General features: G+C 40.0%; 1 protein-coding gene across 3 annotated transcripts; it reads right to left on the bottom strand.

Annotated features, from left to right (window-relative positions):
- Positions 1-330: 330 nt before the first annotated feature.
- TMEM196 (transmembrane protein 196) lies at positions 331-19,791 on the bottom strand. Of its 3 annotated transcripts, XM_009326079.1 has the most exons (5): positions 19,466-19,699; positions 7,522-7,578; positions 5,447-5,701; positions 3,530-3,603; positions 331-1,183 (listed from the first exon to the last, which is right to left on the bottom strand). In XM_009326079.1, the coding sequence occupies exons 1-5, from the start codon at positions 19,622-19,624 to the stop codon at positions 1,177-1,179; spliced, it is 552 nt and encodes a 183-aa protein (XP_009324354.1). In that variant the 5' UTR covers positions 19,625-19,699; the 3' UTR covers positions 331-1,176. The 3 variants fall into 3 exon arrangements, with proteins under 3 accessions (XP_009324354.1, XP_009324356.1, XP_009324357.1); XM_009326081.1 differs by lacking the exon at positions 3,530-3,603 and having other exon boundaries at positions 19,460-19,791; XM_009326082.1 differs by lacking the exon at positions 3,530-3,603 and having other exon boundaries at positions 19,478-19,791.

Here is a 19,791-nt window from a genome sequence, read left to right as displayed (position 1 = left end):
GCTGTATATGTTCTGTTACAGATTACATCTTCCATTTTTCATGGCTATATGAGCCAGTAAGTCCTACAATAAAGTTTGGGGTCAGTTAAAGCTGCTGCCTAAACACACACACTGCTTTAACAGACCCCAAACTCTATTGTGGGCGTGCAAAATTGCCAGCATGTTCTGACCTTGACGTGTCTCTGTTCAGCCTTCGTTTTTCTCCTTTCTGAACTTGCTTCATCCCTTTAGGAACCTTTTGATGTGTTGTGCAAAACTGCAAGCATGACTGTTCAGCTTTGCAAGATCTTTCTAACAAGAAAAAACCCCAAAAGATCTCTCTAAAAGCTCTGGTTCAGATTTCATTTTATTTGTCATCTTTTATGAAGAAATTACGAAATATACTTCATTCACAAATTGGAAATATTTACATTTTCTTTACAACAAGGCATTGTTGAGGTTTTGATTTATGGCGTTCTTAGAGCATTCTGTCTTTCAAAACAAAGACATTGGTGGTGTTTTCAGCACACTGTTCATTTACACTCTGAATGTGAAATGGGAGCCTTTTGGAAGAGTGATTTGCACTTTCTTTTGATACGATCTACTGGGAAAACTGAGGCTGATGTATTTGCAATGTGGGGAGGGGACTGTGCAGATGCGTTGCTGGTTCCATGCCACGTGGTCTGAAGCCATCATATTACACCAGATGATGCTAAGTGGGGAGGAGAAAAAGATTCCCCTGAGCTATCCTTCCTCTGCCCTCTTCTCTTCTCTTTAGGAATCCTGTGACTGGGCTAAATGCGGTCCAGTTTAATTATTTTTTTCTGGTTTTTGAGTCTTCATGAGAAGAAGAGTCTTGAGAAGTCTGTTTCAAATACTATCACAATTCTGAAAAGTTATTCAGACAAAAAACCAAAAGAGAGTAGCCAGGAAGTGAATAAATATTGTATATCCACAAAATGTTTAGGAGACAAATTTTGAACATGTTTCTAAAAGGGAAATGCAACTGTGCTGTTCTGCAGTTGTGACATTTGAGCCATAAAAGCTAAGATAGTTCCATTTTCTCAATTTCTTGGAGTCTTTTTTTTTTCCTGAAGAAAATTCTAAAACCACTTCTTTCCATGGAACTTTTTAAAATCTCTTAATATACACTTCCATTATAAATCAGATGTGGGCCACCATTGCTTAGGTTGTCTGTCATTTCCTGCAACAAGAATAAAAAACACTGATTAAAATTGCAGTTATTTTATGGTGTTTGAAATTTAGTTAGCTAAGGTTGTAATAAAAATTTAACAAACTCTGAATTTCAAACATTCAGAAAAACTTTACATTTTTATTTCACTTGATAAATCTCACTGTAAAAAAAAAGAAATCACATTTCTTCCTACATAAGTACATTTGAAAGCTGATAGACTCATTGATACTGATTGAGTTGGACATTACTCTCAGACCACAAATACAGCATTGATGGCATCCGTGCAAGTTTTGTGATGTTGTCCTTTGAAAGTGCGTCAACTCAAGCTTGTGTGGTAATCTACAAAGGAACAGGATGGTAATTAAGTCTTCATTTCCATTCAAACCTTTTTCTGTGCTGACATGCTACAAACAGATGCCATTCGATGCTAGCTGGGATAGACATTTGGGAAGTAGGTCTAGATCCAAACAGGATCTAAGGGTTTTGACTGCTTGCCTTTTGATGGCACTGATTTTGGTTTGCCCTTAATATGCCAGACTACAATTTTTAGCAGTTCAGCAATTGCTACTCAAGTGGCAGATGAGTCATCATGGAGCAAGCTGACCTGATCATGAGTCAGAATCCTAAAGTACCTAAACCAACATTTGTTTTGAGTTAGATTTTCTAATTCTCAAATTACAATCCAAAAAATACCTACTTAGCAGCTGTCTAAGCCTGGATACTACAGTCATTAAGCACTTCTCTGACCTTCAAGGCTGCAAAGCCACGCAGAGTTTATGCTCAGAACTGCCTTATTCTGAGCAGTCCTAGACCTATTTCATATCAAATTGAATCAGGGTGCAGAAATGAAGTGATCTGCTGCTTATGTCCGATGACAGATCCCAAAGAACATTCAACTATACCCAGAGGAATGGGCACACATAAAAATGCAGTTTGGGCTATTCTTTTTAAAATTCAGGTAGATGAGGTAGAGGTGCCACGGTTGGGCTAGTTCTAAAATATTTGCATGAGAACCAGAAGCTCTTCTCTGCATGGAAAGATTAAGTTTACCTCTTCCACCTCCTAGGTACAGTTGGAGAAATTGTGGAAGTAAAGGGATTTGTTTGTCCCCCTTCTTGTGGAAGTTTCTATGAAGAAAGTAAAGCAAGATTCATTGGGATAAACAGAGAGAGAGAGAGAGAAAGAAAGACAGAAAGAGCGAGCCTGACTCTATAGCATAGTAGCTGAGATTCTTGGTAAAGAGAAGAAAGTTCTGGGACCTGGTCTTTATTCCTAGTCGGACTCTTTGTCTCTCTTCTTTTAATCTACAATATTTGATTTATAAATAGTTTGGGAGGCAGAAAGCAGAACTCAAAGATTCACATAAAGTGGAAGCATTGGTGCCTCCTCTCTCAGGCATTGGCAGCTACATTTCGAAGTAGATCACAAGACTTAATTGTTGCCTGCACAGTTCTTGAAAGAAGGGACGTGCTATTCCTCTCTACAAAGTAACCTTGGTGCCATCAAACCAAGTAGATTTGCCAGTTAATACTTCTGAATCAAGTATAAGTTTCAGGGGAAAGAAGCTGTGTAAACTTACTGAATTCTGAGCATTTTCTACCACCCAGCACTCCATTTGGCAGGTGATGGTGTTGGATGTTTTTGTATGGCGCCTTATTCTCCTCATATACTGAAGAGAAACATGCATGCCTAACACTGAACTCAGGATCCCAGTCTGGGGGCTGCCTGCTCTGAAACGAGGCACTATGGTTGCCTATTTGTAAGGGCCTAAACCCTTTGTTGGATCTACGCTGAAGATGATACCCATCAGCTGGGAAAGGAACCAAGAATACCAAAGCCATTTAATATTAACTATCAGTCAGCCACAGTTCAATAGTAATCTGTCAGAAGACTACTCATGAGCAAGTGTAAGTTTCCTTTTGTCAGCTTTATCACTTGAATCCTCTGCAGACATCAGCTATAAGAATATAATAATTTCAGAAAATATTGAAAATCATTTATTTTCCCCAATATTTTATTTTCAGAAGTAAAAGTATTAAGAAACTAAAAAACGTTGCTGAATTCAAGAAATGAAGGAGCACACAGATTAGAAGCGGAGTGAGTCAATGGTGGCAACATCCAAATAGGAGCATTTGGATGTCTGTAACTAGGGTGAATATTTTAAATACTCAACTTACTTCCAGATTGCAGCATTCACCATGTAGAATTATGTCACCACCTGGAAGCACCATTCCTGACTCAGAGTGACATCACAGCATCAGCCGACTTTGATTAGCTGAAACTATGACTTCCTCTTAGAGGTGGCCCTTCCTGAAGTGACATAACAACATGGTAGCTCCCTAGTGTTCAGCGTACCTTGGAGGTAACTCTGGTGTCGGGGGAACCACCGGGCAGCTGGGCAGGTCGGTTATTTCAATACCCCTCAATCTCTAATATAAATATAACAATTATACGATAAATATAGCACAAACAAATGCACATGCAGTACATGTCTATATTACTGTATATCAGTATAAATATACAAAATAGTCTTATATATAAAACACTTTAAAGCTATTTTCTAAATCAGGGCCTAATTTAATGTAAGTTTTTAAGTAGCCTTCATTATTTTTTAGGGGCATGCCTTGAGCTAATGTACTCAAACCTGCCAGCAGCAGGCCATCCACAGGCTGTAGGTCTAAGAAGTCCCAGATCAGACCATCTACACATGCATACTTGATTCTACAACACACATGCAGGGAGTCCACCATCGGTGGGGCGCATCCCACATTGGTTGAGCATGTGCAGTAGGGTTGCTCTGCACATGCATCATGGCCCTTCACCCAAGATAAGAGTCTAAAAGCTCAGTAGGTCAACAGGCCAGGAAGGGAGGCAGTGAACTACTGCTACGCATGGTCATCTTCAGCCCAAATTGATAGGGTTGGCAGGAGTTTGTATTTTGAAAGGTTTTTATTCCTAGGCCATTTCTTTTTTTTTGCCTCTCTCTTTATCTCTCAAATGAACTTCACCTTTGTCCTTGTTGGGGCAAGAGCCTCTTTGAAAGGTAGGATCTAGCCTACCATCTGCAAGACCATGGTCATACTTGCCTACATAGCTCATCAGAATTCTGCTTCATTTTAAAATGAGAGGGAGAAATGTATCTCTTCCCTTGATTTTATCACCCTGTTTTATGTTACTGTTGTAACCTATACTATTTAACTTTTTAAAACATGTTTCAAACATCTTATAAGGTGAATTCAGTCTATATTTCTACTTGGAGTCTCATCTCAGTTAAGAAACCAAAGACAAGTTATTTTTACTTAATGGACAATTAACGGCTATATTGTGTTTTGTCAGGGAATCTGAAAACATTCTACTGTCTGAATTAATCCTCGCTCTGCTGTTCAGAGGTCTCAGTAGATATGGTACAGACTGTTGAACTTAACTGTAATGCAAACTTGCATGTGGAGGTTTAGATGAACAGTCCACTTGACTTTTGTTCCCTTCTCTACTCATTTCTCAAATGAAAGGCATTGGATACGAAGTCCAAACGTAAAGCACAGGGTGTCAGTGAACTGAATTTTACTCCTCAAATATTAATGAGATCTGTAAATCCAAGCAGCTGATTTCAAGAATTCCATTCAATTAATTCTTTTGGCCCTACATGCTCAACTTCAGGAGCTTAAGTTTCAGCACCTAAACATAGGCCTAGACACCTTGGTAAGCTTCCTTTTAAGAGAGAAAGGCAATAAATGCTTAAGTGCTGCTGCAAATCCGACCAGTTTCACTTAGGCGTCTAAATATGCCCTTAGGTGCATAGGTTTAGTCATCTAGGTTTGTGAACTGTGGCTTTTGTGTTTAAATAAACTACTTTATAAGCTGAGTACTTGGGAGAGGAAGAAATTGATTAAATCCTGGAAGCATGCAATGATGTGGTTACAGAAAGCATTCTGTGCTTTTTTCACAGTACAATACATGATAATCCATATTAATAAGGCTTCCAATTATTTATGAAATGCTATATTTAGCAGCTAAGCCCTTGAATAACTATACAATGGAATTATGTTGAAAATGGATGTACTTCATTGAAATGGATGTACTGCAAATATACAGTACCTAAAAATAGCTCCATATAATGCAACATAATAAAGCTTACACAGAATGGCAGCGTTTAATTTCCCAGAAGCTCTTTCTCATATAGAACTGAAAACATCTCTTGCCAATTGTAAATGTTAACATGTACAGTAGCATTTTAGGAGAAGCAGAACAAATAAGGGAGGACACACAACTTACTTTTTCTGCCATTTCATGGGAGTGATGCAATGAATGTTCTCTTTCTGAGAACATTCGCCTTTGTTCATAGCTGGCTAGCCGACAAGTGAGCCACGAAGAAAGGGTGCAACCACCAATTCCAATGCATGCAAGAGACATGGAGGCAAGATGCAAAGAATAGAGAGCAGATGACTTCTTTGTCAGAGCACGAAGAAATTGAAAATTTAAGATTCCTCCGATTAGTCCACAGATGCAACAGGCAGAAAAAAGTATCATCTGTCAGGAAAGACAAGAGAGGTTATGTCACAGAAACATTTTTAAGAGACAGATTCATTCATATAAAAAATGAGACTAGCCATAATTCAATGCTTCAATAGCATCATGAACTGCAAAACACTGCACAGACACTCATTTTTAACTCCTTCAGCTCCCACAGAGCTCCAAGGGAATACAATACCTTCTGGTGTACAAGAGTTAAGATTGATGTTGCATGTAAGATAAACTTGGGTTGAATGAGTTGCTCATGTTAAAAGCTAGTCAATGGAAGGACTACTAGGACACAAATCTTCTGATTTCCACCATTTCATTCAAAACAGTAACATGACAGAATGTGTTGTAATTTTCTGTCGTGCAGTTCCTCACCACTCCTCAGGAGTGAACACCTCATGCATTCGCAGTGAATCTCTCTTGCTTTGTGTGCCATCTGACTCTGCCTCTTGTTCAATTCTGATTTGTTCAGTCAGACAGCAGTTTGGAAGCTTTCTACAGCTTTTGTGGGGACTTCATTCAAGGTGAATGTGCTGGACAAAGAAGCAAGAGAAACAGCAAAGAAGTCTGTGATGCAGCTCCACAGAAGGTCAGTGTGGTGACTATGTGTTTGTTTGTTTTTAACTTGGCTAAAATGTTTCTGGGAACTTTCGAAGGATGTGAAACAGGCTGCAATTAATGAGACATGTTTAAAGACCTCCTATCGCTTTAATCACAAAGATGCCACCCTGGTTCAGGATGTCCTTGAGTCACAAATGACTCAAGGGCAAAAGACCTTATTATGGAGACACTGCTAAATTATTGTCTTATTCACTTCCCTTGATACTGCTGGCCTGTCAGATGTCGATCTAGATGGGCCTTTGATATTACTCGATATAGCTTTGTATATGCACTTATCTACTGTGGTAGGAACAATTTATGGAGCCTTACAGACGACTTCGGTACACAACTGGGATGAGAATTTCATCAGGAATGTGGCATTCAGGCTGTATGCTGCAGTTCACTGGGAAGTGACTATTCCATGAGACCACCAGAACAGACAGCTTTTAGAAACTGGTTATGGTCCACATGCTTTAAGAAATGAGACTGTCATTGTAACAGGGTTTAGGATAACTCATTGATACTCAAAAATAATCTGAGAGAGATCTTGATTCCCTTCACACTTATGCTGTTTTCACGTGACTTCCATCTCTATATGGCAGAATAATCAAGCTGACAGAAAATTAAGCCAGACATTATCACTTACAATAGGATCATGTCTTTAACATAAAGTTCTGCTGTGACTTGTGTAATAATAACACCATTTTGCTGAAGTCAGAAAAATGACTGTACTTCTGATTCTTAGAAGAAACAGAAAACATCCGCCATCACTTTAAAACTGGCTTATACGTGATTCTGATTGCAGAAAGAACTTATTAAAACAGTGAACAGCTACGATACCTAGAATCAAACTTGGTCAGCAGTCTCACTGAGGTGGCAGCCCAGTGGTGGTTTTTGAAGGAGAGAAGATACAATCCAGTGACATTGTGGGGGAGCTTTTTATTGCCTTGGCATAAATTTGTGTTGAGGTTTTCCATCCATATTTATCCAGACAGGGATAAATAGGGATGCATGGCTGAAATAGGCAAGACCTAAATAGGCCATTTCAGAACTGCCTTATTTTGCTTGATTAACCCAAAGTGCTGATTGCTTTTTTGGACTGCTGACTTGCAGTTTTTACTGTCTTTTTATCTGAAACACTTGGACACAGAAAGCCCCCAGTAAGGAGTTCAAGTTAGATAAGTATGCCTTTCAAATACTTGTGTTATATATGCAGTGGAAAAACTTACAACAAGTCCAGATTTTTTTTTTGCACACAATATTCCACATATGCCACAAAGCAGAAACTGCAAAGAAAAAAAAACAACACACAATTATTTCATCATTTAAGGTCTCAAGTTTAAATCCTGCTGTGTTGCTGTAGTGATGATCACAACAGTAGGTTAGGCAATGGTTACAGTTGTTGTCAGCATTTTTATCACAAACCTTATGTTCCAGGAAGTTATAAGTCAACTGTTAACACACTTATCCAAGAAGAAGAAACTGGAATGAGAAGTCAGACTGAGGATGATTACTCATAAAAAAAGCAAAAAAAAAAATCCTACTTTTAAGCTGCTTGGGTAAACAAAACCTGAAAAAAAAAGCCCCAATCACAAAGGGAACCAATTGTTGCATCAATCATGAGGCAAAAACTGATTACAGACCCCCCCCTTCCAGCTGATATGAATAGGTGTTAATGCTTTTTAGTGACCTGCATCAAAGACCAATGACGATCTCTGATGTATCTTCTTCCTCCTACAAAAAAGTTTAAGGAGGGAAACAGCAAACAGTCCCTGAGGGAACAGTCATGATAGGAACTACAGTAGTTGTATGAAAACAATAAGGCCTTCTGCAAGTGTCTGTAATACTGTCAAAAGATTTCTTTGATACCTCATAAACTCCTTAAGAAATCTATGCTACTTATTTTCAGTAAAGCTAACCCTACACCTCTACTGGGAAGTAATTTTATAGTTTTAAAACTGGATTTTTCCACATCTTTTTTGCATTGAGATGGTATTTCTAGCAAAAGGCTGTGCTTGACCTTGATTTAGGATTAAATCACAGAACAGACCTGGCTGTTACAGAAGAAGTGAAAAAAATTAAGCAGTTTCTATACAGCGTTCAGGGTCCATGTAATATATTGCATGTACATTTCATTTACCCTCCAAAATATTGCAACTTCAGTATCTCAGTTGAGGAGATGCTTTAATACATAGTTTATCTCCCTCCAACTAAAGTAGTTCATGTATATAGCTAAGCATAAGTCTTGGGATGTATTTTTACTCTGAGTTAGTAATTATAACCATAATTAAGATGGTTAAATTTTGTGTATTATTTACCTCTACACTAAGCATGGGATGTGGACTTAATACTAATCTGATTATGGAGAGGGCTGGGTCATGTAGACCATGGCGCTGAATGGCTCAGCATGTACCAGGACACACAACTGGTAATTGCTACTAGAGCTCACCCATTGGAACAAAAATCAAAAACCCAATGGGTAGGGCTCCCTCTGCCCCTTTCCCACAGGCAGAGGAGATTTCACCTCAAAACTATCACATCTGCCTTGTAAGTTTTCACTCAGGCTTCTGAGTGAAAGTTTTGGAGTTTCACTCCCAATCCTGTCATTGCAGACTACCTTCAACTGAAGGCATGCTTCAGATTTTGTAGTGCTTTGTATTTCTCAGCATTAATGCAGAAACCTCAAAAAAAATTTTGTTGAAGACATCACTGTAATTAAGTTCTATTCAGTCAGACTTGATAAAGCAAATTAATAATATCATTTCTCTCTGTAGTGATTGAATAGGATTAAAAGGAAAATTCTGTATAAAGAAAAATGAGTTCTGGAAAGCTTACAGAAAGGATCCGGAAGATACCCTCAAAGATAGTTTCAACTTGTAACAAGTGTATGTTAACTAGTTTAAAAAGCTGGGTTTTTGATAATTTATGTTCAAAGCTGAAAGAATAGGTCACCCATTTTTAAAAAATGCTTTAATTCTGCTCCTATTAAAGTCAATGGATTTTTTACTATTGATTTCAATTGGAGAAGACTTTCTATTTCCATTGTACAGTCTTTGCTAGCCAGAAAGGAATGCAATGAACAAGTTACATTAGCCTTGCATATGACCAAAGGAGCAACAAGCAAGTTACATATTCACTCAGCATTAGAACCCACCAGTTTGGGCAGTTCTGCTGTTCTTTACTATTTTTCAAGGACAGGACACACACTTTTCCAAACCACCTTTATATAGTGCCATATACATATATATTACCTAAGGTATTTCCCATTTGAAATCCAAAGAATAGTGAGTGAGCTAATCTGCAAGCCCTAAGGAGTGGGCTTAGAATCATAGAATCATAGAATCATAGAATCATTAAGGTTGGAAGAGACCTCTAAGATCATTGAGTCCAACCTAACACCACCACACCCACTAAGCCATGTCCCTAAGCGCCTCATCTACACGTCTTTTAAATCCCTCCAGGGATGGTGACTCAACCACTTCCCTGGGCAGCCTGTTCCAATGTTTAACCACTCTTTCAGTAAAGAAATTTTTCCTCACATCCAATCTAAACCTCCCCTGGCGCAACTTGAGGCCATCTCCTCTCGTCCTTTCGCCAGTTACTTGGGAGAAGAGACCAACACCCGCCTCACTACAGCCTCCTTTCAGGTAGTTGTAGAGAGCGATGAGGTCTCCCCTCAGCCTCCTTTTCTCCAGGCTAAACAACCCCAGTTCCCTCAGCCACTCCTCATAAGACTTATTCATAATGTTCACATATGTTTTGTATTGCACTTTAGGAAGGTGAAGTATCATAAGTGGGTCAGTTTATGTAAGGGATAGCTGCCAGAAAGGAAAATTTAATTTGTGCAATATGGCGGGCTCTGGATAAAGGTCCAAGTCAACTGAACACAGTATTCGAGGTGCGGCCTCACCAGGGCCGAGTACAGGGGCACGATCACTTCCCTGCTCCTGCTGGCCACACTATGTCTGATACAGGCCAGGATGCCATTGGCCTTCTTGGCTGCCTGGGCACACTGCCGGCTCATGTTCAGCCAGCTTCTCAAAAACAAGGAGTGACTACTGTATTCCATAGTTGTTAAGGTATCTGAGGGACTACCTGGAGTAATGATCTGGATGCAGGAGTTGGATGTACATTAAGTAAGTTTGCCGGACTAAATTAAGAGGAGCTGTGGACTCCCTCGAGGGTAGAGAGACCTTACAGGGAGATCTGGATAGACTAGAGAGCTGGGCAATCGCCAACCATATGAAATTTAACAAGAGCAAGTGCCGGATTCTGCACCTGGGATGGGGTAATCCTGGTTATACATACAAACTGGGGGATGAGAGGCTAGAGAGCAGCCCTGCGGAAAGAGATCTGGGGGTCTGGGTTGATGGCAAGTTGAATATGAGTCAATAGTGTGCCCAGGCAGCCAAAAGGGCCAACTGTGTCCTGGGGTGCATCAAGCACAGCATAGCTAGCCGGTTGAGGGAGGTGATTGCCCCATTCTACACTGCACTGGTGCAGCCCCCTCTACACTACCCCCCTGTGTGCAGTTTTGGGTGCCTCAACTTAAGAAGGACATCAAACTATTAGAGTGTGTCCAGAGGAGGGCGACCAAGATGGTGAAAGGTCTCGAGGGCAAGACTTACAAGGAGCAGCTGAGGTCACTTGGCTTGTTCAGCTTGGAGAAGAGAAGGCTGAGGGGTGACCTTATCACAGTCTACACCTTCCTCAAGGGGTGCAGCGGAGGGGGAAGTGCTGATCTCCTCGCCCTGGTGACCGGTGACAGGAAACATGGACATGAGGAAAAGGTTCTTCACTAAGAGGGTGGTCGGTCACTGGAACAGGCTCCCCAGGGAGGTGGTCACAGCACCAACACTGTCAGAGTTCAAGGAGCATCTGGACGATGCTCTTAATCATACGGTTTAGTTTTAGGTAGTCCTGCATGGAGTAGGGAGTTGGACTCAATGACCCTTATGGATCCCTTCCAACTTGAGATATTCTTTGATTCTCTGATTCTATGATAATATTTTATTGTGTCAGGGTCTGTATGTGTACACTGTATGTATTTTCTCTCTCTGTACATCTACAATATTTATATATATACACAAGGAATAAGGTGTCCTGTAGTTAAAGAACTCAACAGAGAACTCAGGGGTTTTGGGTATCCTTGGTTCTCCTACATTCTTCTGTGTGAGCTTGGGAAGCTCATGCCAAAATTTTATAATCCATATGACTACGAGACAAGCAAGTTGTGAAACTGAATGCACTAGTGTGCCTGAACATCTTAAAAACCTTGGTAGAAAAGCACTTGGGCAGTAGCAAAGGATTAATATTATTTGATGTTTTTTTGGATGACAGTGTGTTACATTCACAGAGAAAAGGCTTGCCCAAAAAACAGTATGGTTATTTTTTTATGACAGCAGGCATTTTGCTATTAAAACCAGTGGATGAATTTGAGCCACAGTGTCAGGCAATTAACCTCATGCAAAGCTTTGAAAATGTTAAGCCAAGTTTACCCCTCACTTCTGAGACTGCAGAGGATTCTGATCCACTGGAAGCAGTGGAAACCCGCTTTACAGAGAGAATATTAGCAATACCCGGGGCTCAGGAACACTGCTCATGCAGAGTTGCCTTAGCCAGCCTTCTCAATGTAGACCTCTAGAAAGGTTAGGAAGTCAGTGGGATATTATGTGATCATTGCTTTTGATAGATCAGCTAGGGACTCGAGAATTCTTTTGTTGGTGCTATAGAAATTTCCTGTAAAATTTTTAATGTCACAGTGTTGTGATCAGCAGTAGTGAAAAGCAGATGGGAGAAACTATGCTAGCTCTTTGTAACAGAAAAAGCATGCAAATACGAATCAGACTCAAAAGGAATTTCCTATGCTTGTTCCTGTTTGGCTTTTGATTTTGAACTCTTCTATTTTATAATACTGCCAACTGGAATACAGCCATCAGGGGCTCTGCTGTCTTGCCACTCTCTGTTCTTGGCTATCCTGAAAGACTTCATCTTCATGTCAATATGTCATACCATTTAAACTTGACTTGTAACTGTTGAGCTACTCTGGACTACAGTTTACCCATGACTAACTAATACTGTCATGTGAGAACTTTCTCCTTTCTACATGATCATTGATTGTCCTCAGTCAATTTTTACCAACCTCTTGGAGTCTTTTAAATGTAGTTAGATTTTCTAACCCTGTCAAACCTGAAGTAAGTTAAGGCAAACACATGCTGAAAATACAGTAAATCAGGAGTGGAAAAGAAATATATCACTGAAGATAAGCTCCTTATAAAGAATGATCAGTTGTTGAAGTGTTCACAACTCATGCTGAGAATAAGGCTGATACATTTCATGGAGGATAAGCTAAATTAATAAGCCCTCCAAAATGCCCTGGGAGCCGGAGAGAGACCTTCAGCTGGGACTTGTTGAAACAGATGTTTCACTGTTGGACTTTCATTTTATTATTCATCAGAAAAATCATAAAGGCTAAAAGATCCAAAATCTCACTTAAAAACCTACATAGATCACTATTTGCAACCAATTCCCATTACTTCTGGGGTTACTTTTGGTTGCAGACTTATTCATAACTCGTATGACATATGATGTTTCGTGTCAAGACTAGCAGATGAGGCAGGGATTGAATGTATCATCCAATAATAGATAGGGGCAGAACCACTTTTGGGTGATGGGCAAAAAATCCAAAGAAAGACACTACAAAGCACAAAAGGTACCTCAGTCTCCCTTTCAGTGAAGCTTTGCTGGGGACCTAGCAGAGGCAGAGTCCCACTGATAGCGCTAGTGTGATTGCAAGGTGATGCAGTAGTGTCTAATTGTCTGTGGAGTCTTTGCCATTCACGCTGCAGCTGTGCCTGCTTATGTTCCATATGCATATTTGAAAATCTCTTTTTTGGTCTGTTGAACTTCAGAATAAAGAACCAAAGACCTCCCAGAAAAGGAGAATGTTTATTTTGAGCCTGCTTTAATTTACTTTATATTAAATATGGGCTTGAAACAAAACCTCAGATCCCATCACCCAGAAATTTCAGTAAGGAGGCTGAAATCTCAATTTAGATTCAAGTTTTGTGGTTTGGATCCATCCCTATTTCATATTTTCTGGAACAAAAGACTTGGCCTCTTTCACTTTCTCCTGGAAAAAAGGGGCTTTCTTACTGGTAGTCTGAAAAAAAAAGATTCAGTTTTAGTTATATCTGCAGAGAGCCAAAAATTTTTTGGTTTCCATCATGCAGAAGAAAAGGAACTGTTTTTATTTTGTATATTGAACCTAAGAAACCTTTCTTTCTTCTGTTTTGAGGCGGCAAAAGCAATGGTGAATGTAATACCCTTGAGAAAATGAAAACTGTCTATGGAAAATCTTTCTGGAGAGAGGCTGAAGAAAATAGTAGAGAAAACCTGTTGAATATAAGGACTGATTGATCCCTAGTTAGTGTTCATGACAAAGAAGAAGCCCAAACTACATACACTGTGTGGAAAGCCCTCCAGTGTTTTGGGTCATCCATATGTATCTGATGAAATAGGGGAAGGGAAATTACTCCAAATTTGAATATAACACAGTGAAAATGCAAGCATATCATACCTATCAAATAATCTCCCACTTAGAAGAATAAACCATCAAAACAGAATCAACAGCTTCACTTCTGTCTACTCTTGTCAGGGAGTAAACCAGAAAACCTGCGTTCTACATTAAAACTGTATAAACATGGGACTGCCACAAGAATACCCAGGAATTTGAAATTAGTAATGTCTAGAAAGGACCATTCTATTTAATAATCTTGTTGCTTCAACTCCATCCAATTGAGAAAAAAGCTGAAATCCCTAATGGATGAACTGCGCAGAGAAAGTATCTCAATTGTAACTCTTCTTTGAAGCAGTACTTCAGAACAAGTTAAGTTTTCTTAGTGCAGACATAAAAGGCCAAGAATCCACTCATGAAAACAAAGGCATCAAGCTAGAGAAAAATTGCAACGGGCAAAAAGAGCAAGCCTAGATGGTAGGTTTGCCTGTTACCTCCAAAGGGAAACACAATAATCTTTGCAAAAGGGGGATGGAAACTTCTAATGTCATTGTTGTCCCATGCAAGGGGTTGTGGTGACAGGAATGTCTAGCTGGCTACAAGTCATCCAGATCCAGAACCAGAAGCAGCAGCATTGCCACAACCTAACCCCGTGTCCCATCAAATCTGTCATACTGAGAGGGGGGCTCTGCAATTTGAGGTGAGACATGGTGCTAAAACACATCTAATCTGAGCTAACACCTTGACCTGGCAGTGTGCTGTTTGGTCATATGAGCTCAGGTGGTGCTACAGTTCCCACTGATTCAAGCCATGTTCAAGCAGTTTAAATTCCATCCCAGTCCCTGTGATTAGTGTTTCTGTTCTTCTGGTTCTAGGCCTGCAGAGATGCTTTAAAAATGGGAAATGGCTTTTAGAAACAAGGAAATTTAGAAATGGGTCTCTCAACCTGAAAGTCTACCTGCCATCAGTGATTCAAAAAACCTCTGGTCATCTGGAAAAACACGTTCTCAGCACAAAATAATAATATTTATTTACTTGTTTAGGGCCTATCAGAATAACAAATTGTAAGCAATGCTTTTTGTTGGTTTTGTGTCAAATATTTAGTTCAGCGTATGACTGCTTTCGTCTCAAAAAGTAATAGATTAAAGATTATTCCCTGCAGGTGAACTAAAGTCTTATCTCAGCAAAACATTTAAGCATATGCTTAAGTCAGTCTTTATTCAACAGATTCTCTTAAATACAACCCAGGAACTACAAGTCCCCTTGGTTAGACCATCTTCCAGATTGGTTTGTGCTTCTGGAGTGTCTGAATGATAAAGAAAACCTACTGAAAGACTTCTCAGCTGGAGTGAATTGTCCTGGTTCCATGCAAGGCAAGAAGCTCCCACGCTTGGTACATCCTCCCTCATCTATAGGTACAGAACTCTCTCCAGCTTCCACTGGGCTCACTGACAGTGCTGTGATTCATTTCATTGGGAGCAGGAGCCAGCCAGAAATATGGTCAGTTTGATGAAAATGCAATGCACATGTTAAAATAAAGTAAAATCACATCTGCATTTTGTCTGCATGCTAAACAATAATGTGAATTTTTTAGTGTTCTTTTGGAAAAAAAAATAGTTTGCCTCTTTTTTCCAAGGGACACTTGGCAGCAGTAAAAAATAGATGCAAAATTTAATGTTTTAAAATTTTAGGCCACCGACATTGATTTAACAGTCTAAAATTATGTTCTTGCTCTGGGAGAGTTTCATACTGACTGAACCTTTTTCTTTTTCTGCAAATCCTGGATAAAAAAAAGTCATTGAAATAAAATATTTCAAGTGTCAACTTGGAGGAAATTTCTGTAGCCAAACTATAAATCAGATTTTTAATGGGCAGACAGACTTTCACTGTGCTAAAATCACAAATCATGGAAACAATAACTCTGCCCCTACAGACAGACAGATAGACCAACCAACATACAGAGAATGCATCTCTCTCAAATACGTTTAGATATTTGTCTTTATAAGGGAAGAAACTATTACTCTTGAGGGGCATAGCCATAAGTGAATCATCAGGTCTCTCTCTTGCAAATGAAGATAGATGGCATATTTGACTACAGATGTGGCTTTTGTCTCTCACTCTCTCTCTCTCTGTGACAGAATCTCATTTATAGAAAGAATTTATTCACCACTGCAGAATAAATGAGAATTAGAGCCATCTACATACGTGCGTGTGTGAATACTTAGTCACTAATCATAGTGATGGTGATGCAACCATTATGTTCTAAATATAGATGAGAAAGTATGTGACCATTTAGAAAATATATGTGAATACTTTTTGAAAGATTATCTTCCAATTTTTTTGTTTGTGCAAAAGCCTTTGCTATGGATGCTGTCATTCTTGCTATGTTAGTGTTAGTGGTTCAGCATGCTCATTGGTTGGATCATTTCTATAGGACGTCATATAACTGACTTGGAATGGTGCATTTCAGAAATATACCTCAATTTCTGGAAAAAAGAAATCTGGGAGACACTGAGTACAGCCTGTGGAGTAGATTGCACCAGTACAATCATAACAAAGAGAAAGAAAATCCAGAAATCAACAACACATTCACCTTAGGTTACATGGGACTGTATTTTTTTTTTTTCCAATTTAGCAGCTGTGGCCTATTTTAAAAAGAACAGATTGGATATGATGTAAAGTAAATTGGATAGTCGTCTCCACGTGCTCCAGATAATTTGAGAAGTCAGTCACACCTTCAGTTGTTTTCTTTTGGCTACTTTTTAAACAACTCTTACTATTTTAATCCAGCTCAACTCCAATGAGAACAAGAAATTTAGAAACCGTTTGCCCATTTCCATGCATTTTTGATATAGACATTATCTAGGCTTTCCATTTCTTCATTTTTGTATACTCCACTTTCCCTGGCTTGCTTATACATAATGCAGGACATGCAATGATTCAGAGCACTTCAGCCCATGCTTAACTTCACTTGTATCTCTAATCTTGTGGGTGGGATTCACATGCTTAAAGTTAGGTCCGTTAGTAAATTATCTGGCTGAATGGAGACAGTGAACAATAAGAACAACTCTTTTAAGAAGAAAGCTAATGCGCATCAAATGGAAAGCATCATAGGGAGGCAAGTATAGGAGATAGAATGTGCATGATTTTAAGATGCCCAAATTTTAGGAATTCAGGTTAAGGTTTCCATGGTGATGCTGTCTTCATCAACTTCCTTATGAACTTGGGCCTCTGCTGAGTTCCACCCACATAAGCAAAGGATAGGACAGGGTCAAAAATTTTCAGTATAGTTCCAGGTAAATTACAACAGGAGACATGACGCTGTTCAACTTAACTCCAGTGTTTTACATCCTAACAAGTCAAAGTATTATTTTTCCTTTAATATCCCATTCTGTTCCTTATTGTTCATTTCTCAGAGGAAAACCTTGATTCAAGAGTGTGAATTGGAAAAAAATAGCATTTTATGCAAGACATTTTTTAATACAGGCAACATGAGCTCACTGTAAGATCCAGTGAGCAGAAAGGTGGTTTGTGCTATTTCTGCAGCAGGACTGTGCAAACAAACCTTTCTCCAGTTGTTTTAATTTGGACCTAGCTACCCATGGCCATAAGCATCCCTGGAGAACGGTAGATCTCTGTCCCCTTTCTTGTCCTGTCTCACCTGTTAGTCCTCTAGTCAGGAGAACACAACCTAACAGATAATTTGAACTGCTGGAGTGGTAGAAAGAGGATGCCGTAATGGTGACATTTTAGACCAAAGATCTTTAGTTCAAGGCAAAGTAAGTAAGCCTTTGTAACCACGTCACCCCACTCTGCACATTTCTCATTTCCTCTACTACGTGAAACATAAGCTGCTTGCTTCCACTTTACAGTTTCATTGTGGCCTCTCTCTGCCTACCCAACCTGCAGCTGTTTGCTCGGTTCCTGGCAGTTTATGCCTGCCTCTGCTGGCTCTGGTTGTGGGCATCCTTTACTCACTTGTTACATTTTCAAACAAGTCCCTTTGGGTTCCCTTCCATGCCTCTGCACTCACATATGGGGAGAATTTCCTATAAACATCTGCAAAATCACTTCATTGGCCTCTGTCTTATTCCTCTCTAAAACTCTCCCTACGAACAGCTTGAAATCAGCCAGACTGCTGGTGTGTTAATGCAACCACCTGTTATACCAATCAATTTTGGTTTGTTGTTTCTTCATACTCCCTTACATCCTTTTATCCTACGTCTGTCTCTTGCTTTGATTATAAGGTCCTTGGAGCCAACATCTAATGTAATAGGATCTTAATCTATGGCTAGTACAAACTCTGGGGTAACAGAAACCATAAAAATGAAGAGGCAGTTGTGCAGGAAATGTGCATCGTCATGAAATGGTATCAGCTGTGATAGCGTTGTCACAAAATACAATCACTGCGTAAAATACTGATCTCACTAGCCAAAACTCTTTGACTTCAGTGAAACCCAGGATATTGCCCTCTGTCATTAAATCTTCAGATAGACACGTTTTTGAGTAATCTTTTTTCTTCAGCAGCAGTGATCAGAAACCTCCCTCTTTGAAGTGATTTTGATAATATCATTACCTGTTGGCCACTGTCTTATCGGTCTTCATTCTCATTTCTCACCTACCCGTTCTGCAGTGCAGAATTATGTGTGTGTTTATACACTGCCAAAAATATTTGACTGTTGTCAATAATTAATAATTATTAATAATTAATAATTATTGACAGAATATTACGTGAAGCACTTTGTCAGAATGAATCTATAAATTACAGGAGGTTACGCTGATGAATAACCAAGAGTGTTTTGCATTTATCATCTTATCTCAAGCAAAGCAAACAATCCTTTTAGAAATACTGCTGTACAATCCAAGCTGGCCAAAACCAGCTTTGGAGTTCAAAAATGCCCACTCATGTTTAGGCTGAATATTCAATATTTCCTACTCTTTGTTTCATAAATATAAATAACCATTTAGAGGAAAATTCTTCCTAGAAACATGCATATCTCAGACTGAAAAAATAAGAAATGTTTTTGAGAAGTGGGAAATGCTCTGTGATATGAACATGCTGCTCTATTAACCCATTATTGGTGTTTGACTTTTTTTGTTCATTTCACAAGAAGCTCAGGGTGCCCAGATCATGAGAACATATCTTTCCTTTTCCTTCCCATTTCCTCTTTCTCTTTTTCCTCCAAAAGCTCAGAACTCAGCTGACATACCATCAACATTATTTTAAAGCACCTTTTGACAGTCTTGTCATAAGGGACAGGGCTGTCCTTTTTTAAAAGCAAAACTCACAGTCAATTTAAAGACTGTAAGCTATGGCCCGTGTTCCACTCGAGGCATCGGGCTTGCCCAGGTGTGAGAACGGGTTCACGGGAAGTTCAATTGTTCACAGCAAAATTGAAAAACGAAAAGGAGCGAGAAAGAAGGGGTCTCCCCCCCAACACACACACACATCTCTCCCCCCCGTGCCTCCCCCCCTCGCCCCACGAGTATGCAGACTGTACCCCATGCACATCGGAAATGGACCCGGCGAGACTCTCGGCGCAGCATGCACACACGGAAGGGAAGGAAGGAAAGGGAAGGGAGGGGGATGCCTTCGCACGGTCTGATCATCACCATAAAGAGTTAAAGAGAGAGTGAAATGGCTAACGTACACACACCCCGCTCCATACCGGAGAAGAGTCTCCCAGCTGAGGTTTATGCTCTGTGAGGACCAGGCTGAAACTGACCGCCCCCACGGCCACGCTGGACACCCCTAACCCTATCTCCAGCACGGAGAGCACCAGGAGGCTCCCGATGATCTGGCTGCTGGTGCACATCCTCCCTCGGTCATCCTTCCTTCCCGATCAGCCGGGGAAACCGCGCATCCTCCTTCTCCTCCGGCGCTCCCGCGGCCCTAAGTCGCCCCCAAACTTTTCTTCCTTCGCCGGCAGCCGGGGCGGAGCGGCGCATCCGCGGCCGGCGGGCGCTGCCGAGGGGCGGCGGG

Source organism: Pygoscelis adeliae, unplaced genomic scaffold (genome assembly GCF_000699105.1).
Source record: "Pygoscelis adeliae isolate BGI_AS28 unplaced genomic scaffold, ASM69910v1 Scaffold15, whole genome shotgun sequence".
In the NCBI taxonomy this organism is placed as follows: Eukaryota; Metazoa; Chordata; class Aves; order Sphenisciformes; family Spheniscidae; genus Pygoscelis; species Pygoscelis adeliae.
Note: the sequence above shows the minus strand (reverse complement) of the source record. Positions and strands in the feature narration are given on the sequence as shown.

Excerpts from the sequence above, each read along its gene's own strand:
- TMEM196 (XM_009326079.1), bottom strand. The coding sequence starts at position 19,624 with ATGTGCACCAGCAGCCAGATCATCGGGAGCCTCCTGGTGCTCTCCGTG. Across the intron at positions 5,702-7,521 it reads AAAAAAAATCTGGACTTGTT|ATGATACTTTTTTCTGCCTG; the intron begins GTAAGTTTTTCC and ends CTTTCCTGACAG. Across the intron at positions 3,604-5,446 it reads CCCATGAAATGGCAGAAAAA|AGATTGAGGGGTATTGAAAT; the intron begins GTAAGTTGTGTG and ends TATTTATATTAG.